Source organism: Eptatretus burgeri, chromosome 14, assembly GCF_056783735.1.
Source record: "Eptatretus burgeri isolate ZD-2024b chromosome 14, Ebu_testis_v1, whole genome shotgun sequence".
NCBI lineage: Eukaryota > Metazoa > Chordata > Myxini > Myxiniformes > Myxinidae > Eptatretus > Eptatretus burgeri.
Genome location: NC_140974.1, coordinates 21,872,736 through 21,897,048, shown reverse-complemented (window position 1 = coordinate 21,897,048; position 24,313 = coordinate 21,872,736). Strand labels below are relative to the sequence as shown.

Genomic DNA, 24,313 nt, shown 5'->3' with positions numbered 1-24,313 from the left:
GTCCCCTCGACCTCGCAAAGCACGACCGAACTCACCTGGTCGTGACTCGCCTCAAGGGGGGAGACTCCCTCCCCTCGTTCCTGGAGGAGGCCATCCAGCTGCTCGCACTGGGTCTCTACCCAGTCCGCCAGCTCACCCCCATTATCCTCCACTACCTCCGTGTGTGTGTGTGCGTCACTTACCCCGTCTTCCTCGTGTCGTCTTTCCTCTATTTTTTCTATCTCCCGTGTCGCTGCCAACTCTTCACCCTTTACCTCCCTTGTCTCAACTATTATTTCCTTTGTCACGGCCTACATGCCCGCCTGCAGGCATCGGCCCATGTTCTGCGTCTCACCCCGGAACTTTTTCATTTCTTCCTTCATGTTTGCTTCCATTCCGTTTATTTGCTTGTTCATTTCGTTTTTCATTTCATTTGTATTTGTATCCATCTTTTCGTTCATTCCTTTCATTTCGTTTTTCATATTCGCATCCATTTTTTCGATCATTTGTTTGTTCATGCCTTTCATTTCGTTTGTATTTGCATCCATTTTTTCGATCATTTTCGCATTCATCTTTTCGTTCATTGCCGCCAGCATGGCGCATAGCTGGGCCATGTTGGATGCACTCAGCTGAGCCGTTTCGGCAAGGGTTGGGGAAGGGTCTTGGTGGAGAGGGGGGGGGAGGTGTCATACACCGCGGCCGCTGCCGCACCCACCTCGGGCCCTGGGTTCAGTTGGGCGAGTCCGTGTTCCTGCACAACCAACATTTCCTGCACGGGGATTTCATCCTGGACCATGGATTCTACACATTCTGCATCCATTTCTAATACCCCCGGCTCCCGCTCGCCTTGAGACGCCATCTTGCTTCTCGTGAAGGATTAATTTAACTCGCTCGTAATTTGGAGGGAATCGGGGGTCGCTTCTCTCACCCCTGGACCGATTCCCGTGAATTTAGCCGGAGACAGGAGAGCCCGTTTTCCTGTTCTCCGATACCAGTGCCGCGAGGAGGGCGATGAGTTTATATCGCACGACCTGACACCAGTGTTGCGGTTTTCGCGCCCGCCGGCGTGCTGACGGCCACGTAACTCGAATCGCGGCACGTCGCCCACCGGACGGACAATCCAGTCGTGACCCTCTCGGACTAACGCCGGGAACCAGTCACGGGTGGACCTTTCGGTCTCACCGCGATCGAGCCAATCAGCCCCCGCGTGGGATAGGGTTGCTCGCCAAATTCGACCTACCTAAGTACCCACGCGGAGGGTAGACCGGGCGATCGCACCTCGCCGCAGGTCGACTTCGGACACGGGCCACTTAAGCGACCCGTTCCGTACTATCAGAATAACCGAGCGGTGTTATCGTCGACCTCGACGGTTCGATTAATTATCGGGCGTATTCAGCCCACTACCAACCCTTTACGTGAAGCAAGATGAGGATTCAATGGGAGAAATGACGAAGCGAAGCGGGAAACAGTTCAATACAAAGCACATTTATTCGCGGCACACGGGAAGCACACATATTCAATTACACCAAAAGCACACAGAAAAAACACAATTCCATTTACACAAAAAGCAAATATAAAAGCGAAAACACAATGCAGAGCTAATACCGACTACCGAGCACACGGCAACACTTATACAATTCTACTTCACAGACGGCGCCGACAACACATACCCAAAACCAAGGAAAAGAATACCCTCAAGAATGAGGCGGGCCTGAGGCCGAGACCGGGTCGCGCCTACCCGTCTGGTGATGAGACGCGGAGCGGCGATGGCGCCCCAACTCCGCGGACCTCGCGGACAGTGTCTGGCAGGGGGTGGGAAAGGGGCCCCCTTGGTCGCACTATCTCAGCGCGGGGGGAAACAGGAGGGGGTTGCTGATGCTCGGGGTATAGAGGATCTTTATTATGTGCGACGAGCGTCTCCACCTCGGCCAGGTCGCGCTGTCGGCCTCCCTCGGGTGCAGCTTCCTGCACGACGCGAGCACCCCCTCGTCTGGTGTCGCCGCCTTTCCACAGCTCCGTCCCCTCCGTTCCGCACACGACGAGCAGCTCCACCGCCCGCGAAGTCTTGACCCTCTGCTGCCGACTCTCCTACTCTCCTACTCTCCGCCTCTCCGCCTCGGGACTCTCCGACTCTGGACTCTTCTTTGGACTCTCCCCTTCTCGACTCTTCTTGACTCTCCGACCGACCGACTCTCTTCAGCTTCTCCAGCTACTGCAGGCTTCGGGCTCCAGACTTCCACACACGGCTCTGACTGACGAACACGGTCCTTTTATCCCCCCGTAGCTTCGCCTTTGACCCCCTCCCTTTGACCTTTCACCTCGCTCCCCATTGGCCCGAGAAAAAGTGGGCGTGAAGGCTTTTTGATCCACAAATTTGCATATATCGATCGTCCTGGAGGCGGGGCCAAATCGCCCCTCGCTCACCGATTGGACGGCAAAAAGTGGGCGTGTGTCGTTTTTGATCCGTTTTTGAAGCACAAAATCCGTGATTTTGTACACGCTGTTCGACGTGCGCCCTGCACGAGTCCAACACCGGTACCCACAGCGGCGCAAGAACGGTGGCGATGCGACGGCTGCGAGGTGTGACGTGAAGGTCGTGGCGGTTGTGGTGAAGCGGCGTTGTGGTTGGTGGTTGATGTTGTGGTTGTGGTGGTAATCATGGCGGTTGGTCCAAAATAAAGATAGTAAAAGAAAAACGGCTATCCTGAAGAGTCGCAGCTCGCATAAATGACATGTATTCCCACTAGACAACGGGTTCGGGCCTAACTACACATGTACTTACCGAGATACCTCACCTAAGGGACCTGAATGGTGGTTTGCGAATCTGGTAACCACAACAATATATATATATATATATATATATATATATATATATATATATATATATATATATATATTATATATAGCCTGGTGTTGGCGCAGTGGTGAGGGCAGCGGCTTGAGATCCAAGAGGTCCTGAGTTCAAGCCCCGTTGGGCCACTGAATTAATACACCAGGGGGTTGACTCAGCCTGTCATCCTTCCGAGGTCGGTGAAATGAGTACCAGTATACTGGGCCGGTGTTTTCCCCGGTTAAAATAGGTGTACCTTATCCCTGTGTCGTAAGAGGCGACCAGGGTTGCGTCAGGAAAGGCATTGGGCGTAAAACATGTGCCAAATCACTATGCGGATCATACGGATGATCCGCTGTGGCGACCCCTCACGGGAGCTGCCGAAAGAAGAAGAAGAAGAAGAAGATATATATATATATATATATATATATATATATATAATATTCGTGTGTTCGTGTCTGTGCAGTCATAAAGCATAATGTCACATTCTCTTTGCTAACTCCCTCATCCCTCCCCCTCATCTCTCTCTCTCTCTCTTCCCCCCCCCCTTTCCCTCTCTCTCACTGTACCTTCCACACTCACAATATAGTGCAGCACTCTCCTCCCACACACTTTTCTCTCTCTCTCTCTCTCTCTCTCTCTCTCTCTCTCTCTCTCTCTCTCTCCCCCTCTCTCTCCCACCTCTCTCTCCTCCTCTCTCTTTCCCTCACTCCCAGGGCATATCGCAACATGTGGTGAGGCGTCACTTCCTCCCCTTCCTCACGCGATCCTTCTCCGAACCCCTCCTGCCTCACCACACTCCTCACTCTCCCCTCCCCTCCTCGTTCCCCCAACTCCACTCGCTCCCCCACACTCTCTCTCCCCCCTCTCTCCCCCTCCTCCCTGTCTCTCCCTCCATTTTTGTCTCTCTACCCCCCATCCCCCCCGCCCCCCAGTATTCCTGTCAGTGATGTGACAGGTGGTATTTGCTTGTGATTATTTATATTTTAAGCCATTGATGTTTTTTTTTTTTAAACGACTGTCCTTTTGTCATCGTATTGTATGTACTGTGCTGTGTGCTGTTGAGATGTCCAGTGATGTGTTCAGTTTCCAAGCAGCTAGCTCACGCTTCCCAAGCCAGCCGTTCCTTATCAATGGTTTTGAATGGAGTGCTTGCTTGAGTGCTTAAGTCACTTGGCTCGTGCTCCACAATAAACTTTTTCACTGAACACATCCCAGATTCATTAAATGAGGATGAACATCTCTACCAGGACTTCTTTCAGCCATATCGATGAATGCGTCCCTCAGAGAGCAGATTTTGAAACGACACCATGGCAAGTTAGATATGACGAAACGTGGGTTGATAGGAATCAAAAGCGGGTTTTATTTTAATTATTTATTTTTCCCAAATTTCGTTAAAAACGCTTTAATCACTGTCAATGACACAAAATACACCATAATACTGAAATAGTTGTTTATAGGTGAGTTACGAAAAGGAGGTTCCAACTAATACAACTTCAAACACAATATTAAATATGTAATGATCCATGTAAGAATGTCCTTTCACTTTTACGAGTGGGAGGAAGGGAAAGGGGGTAGAGGAGGACAGAGAGGTGGGGTTCAGAGGGAGTTTTGGCACCATTGGAAAAGGAGGTAGGGGGAGGAAGGATGGGGGAGGAAGGAAGGGGGAGAAGAGGAGGGAGAGGGGTAGTGAAAGGAGGGAGGGGAGGGAGACAGGTGAGGGAGGAGGAGGGGAGAGAGTGAAGTGAGAGAGGATAGAGGAGAGGGGGAGTGAGGAGGGAGAGGGAAGGGAGGAGAGAGAGGGGAGGGAGGAGAGAGAGGGGAGGGTCGAGAGATGGGAGGGGGAAGGGAGAGGAGAATGAGGAGGGGAGGAGCTAGGAATGGAATGGAGGAATCGGGGAGCATGGCAGGAGGTGAAGTGCGAGAAAGGGGGCGGGGGAGCGGCACTTCCCCACATGTCACTATCCACTCTGGGAGGGGGTGGGGTGTGAAGAGGGGTGGGATGAGAGAGAGGAGAGAGAGAGAGAGGAGAGGGAGGAGAAGCATGGTGTGGTGGGAGAGTGAGGAGGAGTGAGGAGGAGTGAGGAGGGAGGCTAGGAAAGGGGGGAGGAATGGGGGAGCCAGGAGAGCGATGAAGGGAGGGGGGAGGGGGAGTCAAAGATAATGTTATGTTAAATCAACACACACTCACACACACACACACACACACACACACACCTATATATAGGAACTTCTAGGTATTTACGTCATAGATGGTTTCCTAGAACCCATCGTTTAAATGGAACTTCAAAATCTCATTGATTTTTAAGATGTATTAAATGGGAAATGGATTCCTGATATGAAAAAAAAATTGAGTGAAAATTTTCAAAGTTGCTTTACTCACCCTCATCTGTTGCTTCACTCACCTTAATCCTCCCATTATGTCAATTGTTTGTTCTTTCCTTTAATTTGATATGTAATTTAATTTATTTTGCCTACCTCACTCCACAGATTCCCCACGGAGAACCCAGGCATGGCCACATTTGCATGGATCCCACTGGTTAATTATTTCCGTTGAACTCAATGAAACAAGTTCAATGAAGCTGGTTAATTTTGGCACATTCGTAAGTCTTTTCTTCACTCAATTATATTCTCCAAATAGGAGAACAAGACAAGTTTAATGCTTTCGAAATTTCACATTTTCTTGTGAATGTATGGAGAAGGAAGGATCACAGCCCCTTGTATGCTTAAAGTAAATAGGTATATATAGGCTTAATATTATGACTCATTATTTCTTCAAATTATCAGATTTCACTCCAGATTTCGACACTTATTTATTCCAGACGATATCCGATCCTCAAAGTGGAAATCATATTTCGATGATATACTTTAAGTCGTCCGTCAGAGTCGATCATTGAAAATTGCATCATATACCATAATGCATGAAATCGCTCCAAGCTCCTACTTTGAAAACTATAGCACTTACGAAAGTGATGTACACAGCAATTTGTAGCGATGATGAAAAGGCATTTGATAATGTGAGTTAGGAAAGTGGGGGGGGGGAAACTATCATGAAGAAATCGTTGCGGCCTGTTCCAAGTCAAGGCATGGTTGAGCAGGCCAAAAAGCATGGCGCCTCAGACCCCAGATAGCGAGGTGGCCAAGGGTGCGCCTGATGAAGGATATAATTAAATAATGCCATTAATTATCTTCAAAAGCGGTGTTTTAATGAAGTCAAACACCCAATTTTCACTCTTGCACTTCCTTGGAGTTTTCTTAGTGTGCATGCAAAGTTTCAGGCTGCTTGGTTTCATAGTTTTGGAGTTATGGTGGAAAGAAACACACACACACACACACACACACACACACACACACACACACACACACACACACACACACACACACACACACACAATATAGATGGTCACAATTATTCCCACTTTCTTGTGGGGTTGGCTGGGGGGAAGTTTTGCTCAAGACTTTAATGAACCATCTGGCCAGGCCTGACATTCATCTTACATTAAAGGCAGGGATTTGGAATTTGACCAGGGTTTCAGTGATAGCTTGCTTATTCTTAATGAAGTACACAATGATCTTTAATGTCGACCAACTAATGCTGGCAGATGAGACACCCATTTCATGTCCATCGGAGGAACGACACACATTGATGAATCTCCCTGCCAATGAAACACCAGGATGACAGTTTATAGCTGGGTTGAGATTCGAACCCTGGCTAGGGCTAGATAGCTTATAGGTGTTCTGTGTGTATGTGTGTATATGTAAAGACTGGCAAGATGGCTTAGAGGTACACACACACACACACACACACACACACACACACACACACACACACACACACACACACACACACACACACACACACACACACACCCTCACGACATTTGCCATTTTCATGAGTCAGTAACACAAAACAAAACAGCTTTCAGTGAAACTCTTCCTCCATAACATTTTTAATGTGTTGTTTATTCATCTCAGAATAAACAATGTAATACAGTACTTTATATAATTAATTAATGCACTTATGTACAACCAATTCCATCCTACCCAATTAAATATTGCTTGCCTTCAGTGAATTCCTCAAAGTGCATTATGTTTTCACTTGATATAAATACAACTTGATAAGGAGAACAGACTATATGATAACAATGAAAAAAAATCATTAGATCATTAAGAGATATTGCATCGTCACCGATATAAAGCTCGAATGTATCGTTTGTGCTATTTTACTTTCTCAAAATCGATAAAATATAATCAGTTGAGTTTGATTTCATAAACGCTTTGAAAAAAAACAATGTCATAAAAACATTCAGGAGAGCATTTTATCCATCACCAGACAGGATTTTGTAGCTTTCCAGATGACTCTCCATCATATGACCATGCACAAATTTTTCCCCTTTTTCTTGGAAAAGGTTCTATACTTTTCTTTTTTTTGTATACCTTGTCGAGGCTCATGTGAGAGCCAACACACAACGCACAGCAAGGGGGGCATGAGACAAGAGTGGGAGTGGGAAGGACAAAACAGAGGGGAACAGAGACATTTGGAGATTTGTGGAAGGGAGAGGGATTGGGCGGGGGACATGGGGAATATAAGATGGACATTACAGGGACTTTCAGGAAGAAAAGCAAGGAATTTGAAGGAGGTGGGCTTGGGTGGATTATCGGGGGTAGAAAAGATCGAGGATTTGGATTGGGGATGATAAGAGGTGGTGGTGAACAGCTGTTTTGAAGGCCTGGAGGGAAGAATGGGATTGAATAGAGTGAGGGAGTTTATTCCAAATGTGGGGAAAAAAGAGGAATTAAAGAGTGAAGGTGAGCAGTGATTCGTGATTTTGGTAGTTTTACCAGAAGGGGGTTGTTGGTGGACCTTGAGCGCCCTGCGGAAATGTAGTGGGGACAAATCGCAGATAACGCGGGGGGGGCTAGAGAGGAGACGGTAGAAGACAGAAAGACCACCGACCAACCTGCGGTGATTGATTGAGAGGCCCAAAGACTCAGCCTCATTGCGGGAGATGAAAATGATCCGAAATGCCTTGGTTTCCACAGTGTGAAGCCGAGAAAGGTGAGAGGCAGGAGCACCAGCCCAGAGGGGAGAGCAGTACTCCATCAGGCTGCGGACGAAAACTTTGTAAGTCGTCAGGAGCTCAGGTGGGCCGAGGAAGGACCTGGCACGACGGAGGATTCCCAGTCGGAGACTGGCTTTGAAGGTGAGGTTTGAAATGTGGCTCTCCCAGGAAAGGTCATGGCAGATAGTGAGACCCAGAAGCTTGAAAGAAAGGACTTCTTCCAGAGGATTGTTGAGAAAGTGGATGGGGGAGTTTTCCAAACGGTCCTTTCGGAGAGACATAGTGAGAGTGTGAGATTTGTCTGGATTGAAAGACATGTTCCACGTGTTGGACCAGTTTGTGATTTTATCCAGATCTGCAGTGAGCGAAGAAGCTGCTGCTTGCCGATCTGAGGGATGACCGATGGTACGGCAGAGGTGGAGTCATCAGCAAAGAGATATAGAGGATTTTCCATAGAGTCGGAGAGATCATTGAGGAAAACCAGAAAAAGAACAGGGACCAGAAAGCTACCTTGAGGAACCCAGCCTGGACAGGAAGAGGGGATGAAAGAACTCCATTTAGGGCCACACGTTGACTGCGACAGGAGAGGAAGTCTGCGAGCCATGAGTGGAGATGGCCTTGGATACCATAGGAAGAGAGTTTGGTGAGTAGGGCAGGGTGCCGACCGTGTCAAAAGCACGTGATATGTCCAGGGATACGGCTCGGATTTCCTGTCTGGCATTGAGGACCTCCATTCATTGTTGGGGGAGCAGAAGCAACATATCCAGGTAGAGTGACCTGGTCTGAAACCAAAACTTCATGGGAATTGACCTGGATTATTTTCTTGAAAGTTGTGCTCACTTCAGCACGTCAAGTGTCGTGTATTGTTTGGGGGTGATGCTGTAAATGGAGTTTAAATGAAAGTTCCATTTCTCTTCATAGGGCCAGGAACTTCCTCCTTCATAAAAAGCAAAAATGAAAAATCTAACCAAACCTGAACAAGTTTTCACTGCTATAATCGATCAAGTAATGCTGGACCCATGCAAAAACAATCGAAAATAAGCTTTGGAAGCCTGTGGGTGAAGCACGGAAATTTTACATGCGTTTTGATTCACTGTGACATTGCTGCCGGAACGAATGCCAAACACCTGCACAAAACATATCAATGCACTTTCAGAAGATATCATACTGATGATTTCTGTCTCGAGCTTGCACCTTGCTGCCAAGGACCTTGGTTTCAACTTTGATTGCTTGCAGCTTGGGTTAGTTCTGGCTCAAAGAATGTTCCAAGTCGGCTGATGGAGACGAAGTATGTTAATCTGAGGCTATAGGACAAGACAAAAACTGTCGGGATGTATTTATCACATCTGACCTGTGCAATGCCATGTCACTCTCTGTGTAGTCGGAAGTAAAACCCTGAGCCGTCCTTTCAGGACAGGTATGCAACAACAACACCACTTTGACTTGCAATCCAACATTCCTTCTGCAATATAATTGGCTACCGAGTACAAGTAGGAATGTTCACCAAATGGCACGAGTATTTTCTCTCAGATTTGGTTGTATGAATCAAACAATGGCTGTCATTTGCCATTTTGTAAACAATTAGGACCGGCCTTTTCACAAGAGGCCATACAGCAGCTGATTTATGTCGCTGAAGATGAAATTCCTGGGATCAGATGATGAGCACCAGCCTTAAGGCATTTAGCAAAACCTTTCTGGAAAATGGTGAAAACCAATAGACCTCATAGCTCAAACAGGGTAAAACCCAATTCTGGAGACCGAAGGATCCTGTTAGCTTTGGCATATCGACCATCAGAGATAACCTCCTGTTTGTTGGAATAGTCTCCCAACATATTCCAACAATCAATCCTCTATGGGGTGGATTTAACTTTTTTTTTCCTATTTGGATGTTTTGATGGAATAGCAACACAATTATTTAATTTTCCAGTTCAACCCTGCATGGCCGATTGGAGTAAGCTACATGGGTTGTCTTTTCATATGCGAGATAACAATTTGATCACCACATTGGAAGGGAGAAACTTGAAGTAGTATATGTTGTATATGCAGAACAAACACACACACACACACACACACACACACACACACACACACACACACACCCTCCCTTTTTTCTACTAATAAATCTTCCAGGCGAACAGTCACACCGTCCCCTTTTCTCTTCTTTGTTCTCTTCCTATCATACCCAGATCTCTCTCTCTCTCTCTGTCTCTGTCTCTGTCTCTGTCTCTGTCTCTGTCTCTGTCTCTGTCTCTGTCTCTGTCTCTGTCTCTGTCTCTGTCTCTGTCTCTGTCTCTGTCTCTGTCTCTGTCTCTGTCTCTGTCTCTGTCTCTTTGTCTCTCTCTCTCTCTCTCTCTCTCTCTCTCTCTCTCTCTCTCTCTCTCTCTCTCTCTCTCTCTCTCTCTCTCTCTCTCTCTCTCTCTCTCTCTCTCTCTCTCTCTCTCTCTCTCTCTCCCTCCTTTAAATTGGTCTCAACATTTCCTGAAGCCTCAACAAAAAAAAATTAAAATCACTTTTTGGCAGACTACATGGTATACAGTAGAAAACAATGTAAACAAAGATGGTAAGAGTGTGTGGCAATATAAAACAAACAAGAAACAAATAGACAAAGCATTTGTGGATCACAGAGAATCTGATGTTACTTCTTTTTTGGTCCACGGTTCTTTTTGTTGAGAATCTTCATCAGTGACTTAGGCATGTGGTAAGGCTTTTGTGGAGATCCATCATTTCGTTCTATGTCTTCCACTGCAAGTTTGGAAGAAGGAGCAGGATTGATGGGAGAGTGATGAGAGTGCAAGAGGAACAGGCAGGATGATAAACACTTAATCATTGTGAGTTTAAAAGTTTGTTAGAATCTTATTCTTCAAAGAGCACCACTTTTTTGTGGTTAAGTTAAGACACGTGGTTAAATAATTCTTCAAGTTGTCCAGCCCAATTATCCTTCTATCCAAATAGAAATCTTCTAAAATCCAGTGCAATGTAATATTACATAACGGACGCCCATATTCTTGACAAAGCTTCGGGGCATTCACGACTCGTTGAGAATTGTTTCAAGACTATACAACACCAGTCCTGGAACACATCACAACTCCATCGCATGTAACATGTTAACTTCACTTTGCCTGACTATTTCTTCCCAAACGCACCAAATCCAATTATTCGTGCAAACGAAATATAGGATGTGCGGTAGACAGTTCAACAGGAACGTTCCAACATCTCACTGCCCGTTAACTTTATCATGTTTCTTATTCATATTGTTGATTGTGTTACTTACGGAAACACAAGAAAAATGTGTCGATGCACATCCCGTAGACACTGAAGAATCCATGTGAAATCATATATGCACCCACAATCACTGTCTGCAGGAAGAATGTACGGAGTATGGTTACCTCATTCAGTTAATTCATAAGCTGTATTATAAGTCAGAAAGTGATCATGTCAGACATTCAGTCAGGAGATGAATCAGTCAATAGTTCATGATTGCTGTGTGCATGTCCTCCACCCTCCCTTCCCTCACCCTTCTGTGCAGAATGCGAGCCCTTTCTGAATCCGATAAAACTTTAAAATCAACAAATCCCATTGGACGAGCAAAATAAACTGTTTTCATTTTGGAAGATGCATATTTGTACGAGCTCCACCAACGAGCACAGCTGGCCATAAAATCAAGGCGTCAGATAGGGCTTTTAGAAAGCCAAGTGTTTTCATCCAGGACTGCACAGGCATCATGTGACCAGCTTTAAACCAGTTTGAATCTCGACCAACCTATAAACTGCCATCCTGGTGTTTTGCATACAGGGCGATTCTATGTGTACACTGTTCATCAGAAGGATTTTAAGCTAGAGGACCCGTCTGTCAGCACTGGGGGCGTTGGTGGATGTTAAAGATCCATGTGGTCTTTTAAAAAGAACCGTTTTGTGGTTGCCAGCCCCACAATAAGGTGGAAACAAATGGGCATATTAAACAAGTAGAAAAAGAAGAATAACTGGTTGTTGCACTCGCAAGTTTCATTGCTCTTTAATACATGTACGCCATGCAAAAATAGGGGGGGGGGGGAGAGGCAACAATGAAATCATATGCAGGATTCAATGAATCCTGAAGTTTTGTTATCTCGGGTTTAACTTCCAAACAGTCTCTTTCATCCACAATGGGGAAAGCAACAAACTCACTCTTGCTCAGCAATCTATTGTGCTGCGACTTAAAGTACGATGGAAGGTTAATTTTTCTGTGAAAATTGATGGGATGAAATGAAGATAAAAAATATTCTGATTCTGTTCGAAAGGAATTATACTTACCAAAATGGGAACCCAATAATAATTGAGCGTTGGTGTTTTCAGGTTCGGGATATTTATTCTCCCCGAGAAAAAGAAGAAAGACAGAACTCCTACAGAAGGAAAACAAACAAAGAAAATTTAGGCAACAGACAATATGAGGCATAACTCCAACAAACTTCACAATTGTGTGTTGGCATTCAAACTAAACTATAAATTGTTTTCCTAATAATAATATGTCAGTGCAGGATAGCCTCGATATGGGAGTGCTCACTTATAAGCAGTCTAACCTCGGTTTGAATCTCAGCCCGACTATAAACTGTCATCGTGGTGTCTCGCAGGCAGGGTGAGGCATCAATGCATGCTGTCCCTGGGATAGACGTTAAACGGGCGTCCCATCTGTCAGCATTAGTTAGTGGATGCTGAAGATCCCACGGGGTAATTCGTGAAGAGTAGGCCAGTAATCGCCAGCACCCTTAAACAAATTCCAACTTCCTAACCTGGTTCATTTTCTGTTGGTAAACTCTAAAATAACACAAAGACTCACCAACACCTCCCACGACCAGCAACTTTCCCAGCATAAGCAAGAAATCAGTGACCTTGTCCAGAACCACGACCCTGGCAAAAAGACAAAATCTATCATTACAAACCCGGACATCTTTTACATTCCTGTTTATCTTTCAGACTCCTTTACATTCCGATGAATGCTAATAAATGAGTGTGGTCAAACACTTTGTGCTGATTGAATTTCCCACGGTCCCTTTCACCTCAAAATGTTCCTCATCAGGAGAATGAAAGCTTTCTTTGCTGATTTACAAAAGTTCTTCCCATGAATGGCAATCTGAAGAGTTCAGAGAGGAGGTGGTGGAGGGGTGGGTAGAGTAAGGGGAGAGGAGGGAGGGAGGTGTCTGATTAGTTTGACCCCTTGTAGTTATTTACAGCACAGCCACGAGAATGAAGAACTGTAATAAAATCCACCGAGTCTGGAGATTTGATTCCAGATACATAGAGATTAGAAAACGTTTAAGCAGTGATGCAACGACTTCTCCTGCTGGAACAACAGAAGGTATTGTGAAAACAAACAAAGAAGCCCCACCATGATGGAACAACAGAAGGTATTGTTAAAACAAACAAAGAAACCCCACCGTGATGGAACAACAGAAGGTATTGTGAAAACAAACAAAGAAGCCCCACCATGATGTACGCATTCCGGTTGATAAACTTCATGAACTTCTCCAGACACCAGAAGCAGCACTTCATGCAGCACAGAATAAAGCGTGCGACTGGATTTTCTTTTCCTGCACCAGCAATAAATGTAAGGAGGGACAACAGTGTGATGGTTTACCTGTGCACTTATCTGTCTGGTTGCTGCTCAAATTTAATTTGTGAGCATTGGTTGTGGAAATATCTTCTTTGACATGTCTTCTCCATATTCTCATAATATGGGTTTGTTGACAATTTGATGACAAATTCTCAAATGATAAAAACAATGCTACAACCTGGAAGGACACACACACACACACACACACACACACACACACACACACACACACACACACACACACACACACACACACACATATACACATACACATATACACACACACACACACACACACACACACACACACACACACACACACACACACACACACACACACACACACACACACACACACACACAACCCTGTCTCCCGTTGTGTGGCTGACAGGATAATTATGGATGCAGATAGGAAGTGTGAAGGAGTCTTTTCCAAAGAGTATGTGCATCATCTCTGGAACCCTGAACAAACTAGAAATTCCTGCCAAAACCCATCAAACATCAAGCCTGACCAACCGGTTCATGAAGGACTTGGGCTGAAAACATTCCCTGGCCGACCCCGACACACAAGGAGGTGTGAATAGTTGTAGCCTTACAAATGTTGTGGTTTAGTGTTGATGGGCATTTCTTGTTCTTTCAACAAAATGTTCCTTATTTGCATTTATTTTAATAGATTATTGAACTATTAAAAGGAAATCTATAGAATAACCAAGGATATTCGATGAAAGAGAACGTCATCAATCATTCATCATGCCTCCTCCTTTTCCCACCATACAGATCATACATACTTTTCCCACCATACAGATCATACATACTTTTCCCACCATACAGAAGATCCCTTGATCTTCATTAATGGATGTTTAAATATATTTTTTTATTATTATGACTGCATATCCCACCTTTAATACTGTGATCCACATACTCTAAAGCAACCCGGATGATCTGGATAATTGCAATGATGAGAGATCCAAAAGCCAGAGAACCAGTGTGATACCTGCAAGCAATGGGAAAATAACAAAAAAGTTCAACAACTGCACATTATGTTTGATTACATATATAGACATTGAAGGTGAAGTAGCTGGTGAGTTTAAAATAAAAAAAGAAGAGAATCATTGAGCAGAAACCCTTACAATGTACATTGTGCAATGTACTGACAAAATAAAATGAATACTCCCTTATTGTGAACAAACTTTATTTTAACGATCTCCGATATGAAAACAATCAAATAGATTACATATATTTGTTTCTGGTTGCATGTCCTTTGGTATCATACAGGACTTGAACCCGTGAACATATTGAATCAATAACATTTTGTATCACAGACTGATCCGGATAGTTGATTTTGTTGCAGCTCTTGGGTATTACTTGGCAGAGTTCAGCTTTTCCACACTCCAGATCAATACGTTCCCAAACATGATCGATATTGCGTCACTGAATTGGGAAACGAGATACTTTTGAGATGAAAAGGTCAAAGGTCAACTTAAGGTCAAACTTCTAAAATAATTTTTATCTGAAAAATAATTTTCATCCAATTGACCTGAGCTTTGATTACGATTGTCAATTTTAATCTTATTTTGGACACACAAACATGAGGAGGTGGGGATGGTGTCTTATTACACAGAAAAGCGACGCATATCTAATTTCACATTTAATTACGTCACGTTTATGCTCAACATCCACAAAGGAAATATCTATGCTATATTAATCATCTTTAACCATCTGGAAGTCATTTTCAGAACATCTAGCTGTGGAAAAGCCAATCTCTTCATGCCAAGTAATACCCAAGAGCTGCAACAAAATCTACTCCACATTTGGCAACATTTGGATGAATCTGCCATCCAGAATACGGTAACTCCTTGCTTAACATAGTTTCACACAATGCAATTTCACAAAAACATGGTTTTTCCAAGAGGGAACATTTTTCACACAACATGGAAGGTGCCAGTTATAACGCGGTTTCTGAGCTGCAGCTGATGGCCTTTCTTGTGCTGTGCAACTGGCTGCATGGAACAATAAGCATCTCAGTCCTTTGCTCCACCCTCTTGCTGTGTCACACATCCTCGACCACCGTAACCTTTTAAATTGGGATTTATTGGTGCCATACATCCAAATTAACTCTGCTTTTTTTTCATAACAGATCTTTAAATGTCATTGATGGATTTACAGTGACATCCCAAACCAGTTTCCTGCTTGCCCTGCTGCTGAGTTTGGATGGAAGACCTGATATAATATGTTTTCCACTTTTTAATGATGAAGTTCTTCATACTCAAAGGGCTAATGAGTGACTTTGAAATCTTATAACCCTCTCCTGAGTGGTGCTTCTCCACCACTTTATGTCTGACTTCTTTGGAAAGTTCCTTGGTTTTAAATGTTTGCCTTATGGATTGACAAGTGAGTTGCACCTTAGCACTCCTTAGATAAGTGAAGGAGCTGAATTTTTAGCTCACCTGGAATGTAGTTCCAGGTAGCTTATGGAATGGCATGTCATCAGTCCGTCAGTCTGTCCGTCCGTCTATAAACTTCTCAGAAACTACACAAACAATTTCGATGAATCTTGACTGCAAACTTCATCACCCAGTATGTACCAAAGTTTATTCATGGCATTAAAAAAATTCAGGGTCTGAGATGGTCCACAGGTGGTTTACTGGGGAAGGTTGCCCTCCCCAAAATATATATTTGCTTTCTTCTCAGAAAATTTTGATAAAACGTGACCACAACCTTCATCACCCATGATGGACCAAAGTTTGTTCATGACATAAAAAAAAACATTGGGCCCAAAACTGGTTCATTGGTACATTTTGCTGATTCCATCTCACGTTGATTTCTTCCACAGTATCATTGTTCTACCAGGTGAGTACCCAGGGGTATTACCCATATTTTAAAAGTTAAACCACTGAATACATACAGGTGAAACGTATTACACATATTTTGCAACCTCTCAAATAAATAATTTGGTCCTGAAGTGATTTCGAGTTAATTGGACAACGGGTTTGAATACATCTCTAACTGAGAATCATCTGATTTTCTCTGTTAATCTAACTTATTCACATTTTATCTGCATTTTTTCACTTTGGAGTAGTTTGTGAAGACGACATGTGAAGTTTGATTTGAAAGCATCATGAAATACGCTCAGCTGGCATCAAAATGTGAAAACTTTGGAGAAGGTTGAATACTTTTGCAGGCTCCTTCACATAGTCTATTTGATTGTGCTTGTGTTACAGATCGATAAAAAAGTCTGTTTACAATCAGGGGTGTTAATTTTATTCTGGCAGGGCATTGTAGCTTGGACAACACATGCAGACTTAAGTGTTTTAATTTCGAAAGTGCATCAGTTAGGGAAAGCTGTTACTTGATAACCGAATGATCAGCTGCACCTCACCATGCATATGCGGGCAAGGTCTCACCGGAGGGTACGACCAAAGCTTTCAATCAGAGGACAGCAGGGCAATTTCTTCTTGTCCAAAGTCCAGAAGTATGAGGAGAAGGCACCAGCCAAGGAACATTGGCCCAGAGCAATGGCAAAATTCATCAGCCACAAGAAAGCAAACGCGTTGTAGACCTGCAGGTTGAACAGGTTTTGAAGGAAGGTCGTCGAACCTTGGTATGCGGCAAAACTGCAAGTTGCATTATTGCAGGTAGTTGATAAATTAACCTGAAATCGGGGTAGGTAGTGAAAAAAAACAGTCATAACGAAGAAGAGGAAGTCTTATTAAAGCAGAAGTTTGATTATTAGCTTAAAAAACAAAAGATTCATGATCTCACACCACAAACATATGACATCACAAACACGTTGGATGAAACATGTGAAATGACTCCAAGCATTCTTCGGCATAAATCAATTAACCACTCTTAACATTTCATTATTACTGCAAAACCAAAGTTGCAGGCAAGTCCACCTCATCATGAAAAGAAAAATAAACTCACCCCTGGTGTACAAGTTGCACCTTGTATTTTTTTACATGCTGCACTGTCGTCCTCACCAGTGAAGTAAACATACACGGGTTCACCAGATGTTGCCAAATAGCTGAATGACTGGGTAAAGGAGGATTGAACAAATGAACTTGTAGCTGAAAGGTGAAGGTAATGGATTTTATATCTGTCTTGATGGATTTTTATCCATTATGGAAGAAATAATTTCAGGACCTGGAAACGAACTTACGATCAGTGTAATTTCACTCCTTAATTATTCAAAAAAATATCGCAAGAAAACAGCAATGCTGGATGAGGGATGTTATTTACCAGGAGTTCTCACGAGAATGAATGGTCCTGAAACACGAATGACCTTAGTTATCAATGTCACCATCAAGGTACCATACTTACATACAGAGCGCTGGCGCTGCCGAAGCAGCTTCTTAGCAAAGGTTGTGGCCTAGCAGGATGGCCTAGAGGTACGCACACTCGCCTCAAAGCTATCATGCCTGTGTTAAAATACCGACTTAGCTATAAATTGTCATCCCAGGTAAACCATTCAGCACAATGCAGATACCTCACTCACACCCCCCACCCACCCCCTCCCCCTTTCCTAACGACAGAGTGCATGACAGGATGACCGAGTAGTACGCACATTTGCCTCTACGTCATCCAGGCTGGGTTTGAATTCCGACCCAGCTATAAACTGTCATCCTGGTGTTTAACAGGCAAGGTGATTAATCAATGTGTGCTGCCCCTTGGATGAATGTTAAACTGGGCATCACGTCTGCCGGCCTTCAGTTGGTGGACATTGAAGATCCCACGGTGTCCTTCGCTAAGAGAACCCAGGTCGAAAAACCAGTAAAGACCAGTAGCTTACTGGTCAACTGGTACCAGTTGAAAACCAGTAGCCAACTGGTACCAGTAAAGCCAGTTGGTTTCTTACTGGTTTTAATATGGAAATTGGAATAGAGTGATATATTACCAGTTGAAATACAATTGTATTTAATAACTGGTATCAACTGGGACCAGTACATTGTAACTGGTATCAACTGGGAGACCAGTACATTGCAACTGGTATCAACTGGGACCAGTACATTGCAACTGGTATCAACTGGAACCAGTAAGACTTTAACTGGTACAAATATGAGCTACTGGTTTTTTCAACTGGGAAATTGGAATTCTGACTGAATTTAACTGGTACCAGTTGAAACCAATAGAGACCAGTTAAAGACCAATTAGAACCAATAGAGACCAGTTGAAAATGTGTACTGGTTTTAACTGGTTTTTCGACCTGGGAAGGTGAGTTATCACCGGCCAAATTCCTGCTCTAACCTACATGGAGGGGGCACTGCATGAGTGACACCGCCACGCCCTTGCAAGAACTGACGTTAACCCAAACGACGATGACGAGCAAAGATTGTGCTTGTTGGTTTGCAGTTGCCTTCACAACAGTCAATCAGGCCAAGGTGCAGGAAATAACTCACTGACTCACCGACTATGTTTCCAGGACCGGAGCATGAACTTGTCTTTTTTCTGCATCCTCACATCAGAATGGCAGTAATCTGACGGCAAACTGTGGCCCTGGTACTCTAAAGATGACAATTTGCACTGTGTAGTATACTCTCCTTTCCAGAGCGGTATTAAGTCGGGTGTCAATTGTGCTTGCATTTAAGATCCAATCTGCTATACAAGCGTGAATTTTTTGGCAGGTGTCCTTGTAATTGTCAGTCGTTTAAACTCGTGTTGTTGTGGTCTTTTGATGAGTCCAGAAACTATTTCATAAAACCAATGCCGCGAAAGTGTAGTTTTGTCCCAATTTGACTTTTCCATTCCACTTTTGCCAAAAAGGCATAGATTTCTCAAGTCGTGAGTTATCTTCCATATTCAAGAAGAACTCCAATGGAAATACATACACTGAATATCACATATACCGACAGAATGAGGGGAGTTATGGTAAACAGGCCACTGTGTGAGTTGATCATCAGGTAAAAACACTGAGCAAGAAGATTAACAGGTAAAGCCACCACAGGAGTCGGTTAGTACTTGAACCGTAGTACGAGTTTATATATGAAAACTAAAAGCACGGTCGGTAAAAGTCATGAAGCAGTCCATCAGTCCGTGAAGACTCTATGCCTATTAATCACGTCCTGTTTGAACATTAATTCCCAAAGACCCCGAAAGACCCTGCGGACCCAAAATACCCTGAAGACCCAAAAGTCACCGAAGACCAAAAAAGACCCTGAAGACCCAAAAGACATGAAGACCAAAAAGATCTGGAAGCCCCAAAATACCATGAAGACCCAAAAGTAACTCAAGATCCAAAAAGACCATGAAGACCCAAAAGTCCCAAAACACCTTGAAGACTCAAAGTTCCTGAAGACCTGGAAGACCAAAAATCCCCAAACACCCAAAAGTCCTCGAGGACCAAAAGACCCTGAAGTCCCAAAAGACCCTGAAGAACCCAAAGACCTTGAAGACCCCAAAGTCATGAAAGACCTAAAAATATCCTGAAGACCCCAAGCACCCAAAATATACTGAAGACCCAAAAGACACCCCAAAACCCCAAAAGACCATGAAGACCATTTCAGCCCCCCTTCAAACTTAACACCACTGAGCCTCATTACACCCTTCAGAGAGATTCGACAGCTTAGACCCTTGACCATTTGGACTACTTGGATCTTCTTATATCAAAAACAAATTTCAAATGAATATAATATCACTAATATTACAAATACATTTGTAGAAAAGAAATGTTTTTATCATGATTAGTGTAAATCATGCCAACACAGAAAATGTATGATATCAATTTCTGCAATAACGTGTGGAGAGGCGAGCGCAGCAAGTCGATCCATGTTCGTTGGTATGTAAAGATAACCACAGTCTACACAATGGCACTGTGCATGGCTTGTAAATGGAGTGAATGAAAGGATACAGGGCTGTGATTGCCCAATAACTGATGCAAATTGCAATGAGTAGGAAGGTTAAGATGGGGTAAAAAAGTGTCGACATCATTGATCCAATTGCCCTTCAGTAAAGAAATCAGACACACAGGAAATACACACAAGTGTTAATGGACTAAAATAAATGGAATTAGAGAATAAAAACGATTAGTCAAATGAAATGGTCACAGATGATTTTCATTGCTCTAGCCATGGTTCAAACCTTAACCCAGTTATAAAATGTGAACCAGGTGTTTCAAATGCAGGGCGAGGCTGAAATATACGTGTCATCCATCGGATGGACGTTAAACGAGGTTTCCCGTCTGCTGGCATTAATTGGTGGATGTTAAAGATCCCACCGTGTCTTTCACACCTGGCCAGTCGTTTCTTGAAAGGCTTATTCCGGAATCTTCACCCTAGTTGACCCTATATCGAGGTGGGAATAATTGGGACCATTAACACAATAGTAGTGGATTCAGCATTACATCTCCCTCTCTCTGGTGTTCTGCCCCAAAACAGGTTTGGTGCTACCAAAGCAGTCTCATGGTTAGAATTACACTGGGTGGCTTGCCTTTGCCTTCCCAGAAGTCGTCAATTTACCAACGAATGCTAGCAGATGGGAAACCCAGATCAACATCCATCCAAAGTTTCATAGTTCAGTCGGGAATCAAACCTTGACTCGACAGCTCAGAGGTAAGTGTGCCTCTGCTGCACCATCCTATCGGATCTGAATAATTTATATTTTAAACCCTCGGTTTCTTCACTCAGGCCTGACCTGACATAAAGCAAGAATACAAAGCATCAAGCAAGGTATCAAAAATTTAAATCCACACTACATTCTTCACTCATTCCTCATTTGAATGTTACCTGTGACAATTTACCTGAGCCACCTGTACTATGGATTGCTAAAAACCAATTATCACTATGCTCTATCATCATTACTGTGCTCATGATAAGAAAGACGTCAAGTGGTCCAGTCAATGGGACAACACACTGGTCTTATTTTATGGCAATATGTTAGTCCGCATAAGGCAATCCATCATGTCATGTGCAAACCATACTTGCTCGCTTCTCGGATGATAGCGATGGCAATGAGAATTCGTTTCCTCAGGAAGATCAGGACGAGGAGGATAATTGCGAGAATGATGGCCAGGATAATCACTGCAAAAGAAGGTGAACACATTGTCGTTTATAGGACAGGCGTTGGGAACCTGAATCGCCATGACAAAGGAAACATCTACATACAAGCAGACATGAAAACCAAGGATAGACAGATAGGTATACGAGAAGGAAATGAGGGGTCGCCAGCGGAGATCCAACCACAGAACGGGTTTGCCAATGGAGTCAGACTAAAAGAGATGTGTGCTCAAAAGGTTCCACAAACGAGATACTCCAAACAGACCAAGCAAGACACATTCGCTTTTAGAGTATATTTTTCAATATACAAGTACAGTGTTAGTATATGGAAATCATTTTAATTTAAAACATCCTTCCTTGTGATATATCCAAAAAACAAAATCTCTGGAATGTCTCAGACTACTGTGGGTTCCAGCTCAGCGTTATGGGGGAGCTTTATGGGGCCTCACACATCCAGTTTAGATATGGTGCCTGTCCACTCTGTTCAGTTGAAATCTGGTGCCTGTCCACTCTGTTCAGTTTAAATCTGGTGCCTGTCTACTCTGTCCAGTTGAGATGTGGTGTTTGTCCGGTTTTAGATTTGAAATGGATATTTGAAAAATCCAAAATCATTAATCGAGTCAAATTAAGCATAAAAAGTAGTAATAATAATAATGATAATAATAGGGTATCTTTCGGTACCCATAATAATAATAATGATAATAATAATAATAATAACTAGAACTGTGAACAGTGCTGTTGGCTTCCAACTACCAAACCCTCAAGATCCCACTACCAAACCCTCATGTCCATTACCAAACCCTCAAGTCCCATTACCAAACCGTCAAGTCCCATCACCAAACCTTCAAGTCCCACTCCCAAACCTCAAGTCCCACTCCCAAACCCTCAAGTCCATTACAAAACCCTCAAGTTCCACTACCAAACCTTCAAGTCCCATGACCAAACCCTCAAGTCTATTACCAAACCGTCAAGTCCCAATACCAAACACTCAAATCCACTACCAAACCCTCAAATCCACTACCAAACCCTCAAGTCCCAAGACCAAACCTCAAGTCCCAATACCAAACCCTCAAGTCCATTACCAAACCTCAAGTCCCACTCCCAAACCTCAAGTCCCAATACCAAACCCTCAAGTCCCAATACCAAACCCTCAAGTCCCAATACCAAACCCTCAAGTCCATTACCAAACCTCAAGTCCCACTCCCAAACCTCAAGTCCCAATACTAAACCCTCAAGTCCCAATACCAAACCCTCAAGTCCCAATACCAAACCCTCAAGTCCCACAACTAAATGCAAGTTGACCCCCCACAACAACCCCTCATATCCCCCTTCCAAACGCTAATTATTCCCACCAAGACATAAAAACATTTTTTTATGTGAGATCATATTGTTTCCCCTTTTTGTGCGATTGGCTTTCATTTCGGATGTTATATCATTTCATTCGGAGCTTCGAGCGGTGTTATCTTCGACGTAAAAGCTAATGAGACATTCTTTGTTTGTTTGTGATGCTAATCCTCTGAGCTCCCAAGGTTAATCGTAACAAAACTTGATAGGATCACATTTGTTTACCATGATACACGTTATTAGCGGGTTTTAATCAGTAATTTTCTCACAACTCATAACTTACAAACACTCTGGAGGAAGGGGTGTGGTAGGGGTGGCATGGGGTGGTAGGAGGAAGGGGAAAGGATAGAGTAGAAGCCAGAGGGAGGGGAAGGTGTGTGGTAGGAGTACGAAGGAAGGGGTGGGGTGGGAGAAGGTAGGAGGAGAAAGGGGAAGCGGTGGAGTGGGAATCCAGAGGGAGAGGGGTGGGGTTGGGTGGAAGGAAGCAGGGGAAGGGGTGAGAGGAGGAACCCGGCATTTCCTGACAACACCAGGTACCTTTGCTAGTATGAACTATAAAGCATCCATCAACAATATACACCCCCATAAAACCAAGCTCATGGAGTCCAACTTTGATATTACAGTTCTTCTCAATTGTTTACACACTGGAACTGGTGCTCTGAACCCAATGAGTAAAACTTTGAGTTTATGTGCAAAGAGAAAAACAATTTCTTCAAAACTATAAGCACATTTCACTTGTTTTCACACACATTTCAGTCTCATTTAACCATTTTCCAAAACACTTCACACAATTATCCTCATTTGACACAATCTTCTTGAAGGAAATCTCTTGTGCTCACATGGGAAACACTGCCATTCAAAATACTAAACTTCAGATATCAATTGAACACACTCAGTTCTCACAGGTGAAACATCAGTTGCTTTAATTATTCAATCAGCAATCAGAGCTTAAACAAAAATAAAATGGCCACAGGTGAGCTCTCCTGTGTTGGAGAACAATGACTGACAACATTGTAGCAAGAGGCAGAAAGAGAGAGAGAGAGAGAGAGAGAGAGAGAGAGAGAGAGAGAGAGAGAGAGAGAGAGAGAGAGAGAGAGAGAGAGAGAGAGAGAGAGAGAGAGAGGAAGGGTGAGAATGAGAGAAGGAGAAGGAGAAGAAAGAGGAGGAGGACAAGGAAGATGAGGAAGAGGAAGAGCAAGGAGGACAAATATCTCAGACGAGATCGGGGTGACTTTGGTTGACCATGTGGTTTGACCCTGAGGGAGGCCAGGCAGAGAGTTCAGTGGAATTTGAGCTGCTCCACTGTTGCCTCCATCATCTGGACATTCAGAAATGAGAATAGGTAAATAAAAACGGGAGAAATCTACTTCTACTCTACTGTTATTTAGGCCTAAGTCACATTTGCTCTACGGCGAGGATAGGGCGGCTGTACGCCCTCTGAATTGACAGAAACGTGCGGCGGCCGCAGAGTTTCTGCGGTGGCCTCAGGGTGGCCTTACGCCGTTTGGCTATATTTTACAGGC

The 24,313-nt window shown here is 43.8% G+C and overlaps 1 protein-coding gene across 1 annotated transcript in view; it reads right to left on the bottom strand.

The window, feature by feature from the left end:
- Window positions 1–6,729: 6,729 nt before the first annotated feature.
- LOC147012769 (choline transporter-like protein 4) overlaps window positions 6,730–24,313 on the bottom strand; it is a 58,302-nt gene continuing 40,718 nt past the window's right edge. The window contains exons 12-22 of the mRNA XM_085853947.1: window positions 21,371–21,470; window positions 20,303–20,395; window positions 17,383–17,482; window positions 16,863–17,110; window positions 14,358–14,452; window positions 13,332–13,435; window positions 12,905–12,978; window positions 12,685–12,755; window positions 12,162–12,250; window positions 11,144–11,228; window positions 6,730–10,614 (exon numbers count right to left, since the gene is read on the bottom strand). Coding sequence (XP_085710073.1) covers window positions 10,508–10,614; window positions 11,144–11,228; window positions 12,162–12,250; window positions 12,685–12,755; window positions 12,905–12,978; window positions 13,332–13,435; window positions 14,358–14,452; window positions 16,863–17,110; window positions 17,383–17,482; window positions 20,303–20,395; window positions 21,371–21,470 — 1,166 coding nt within the window. The 3' untranslated portion in view covers window positions 6,730–10,507. The remainder of the gene's footprint in view (window positions 10,615–11,143; window positions 11,229–12,161; window positions 12,251–12,684; window positions 12,756–12,904; window positions 12,979–13,331; window positions 13,436–14,357; window positions 14,453–16,862; window positions 17,111–17,382; window positions 17,483–20,302; window positions 20,396–21,370; window positions 21,471–24,313) is intronic.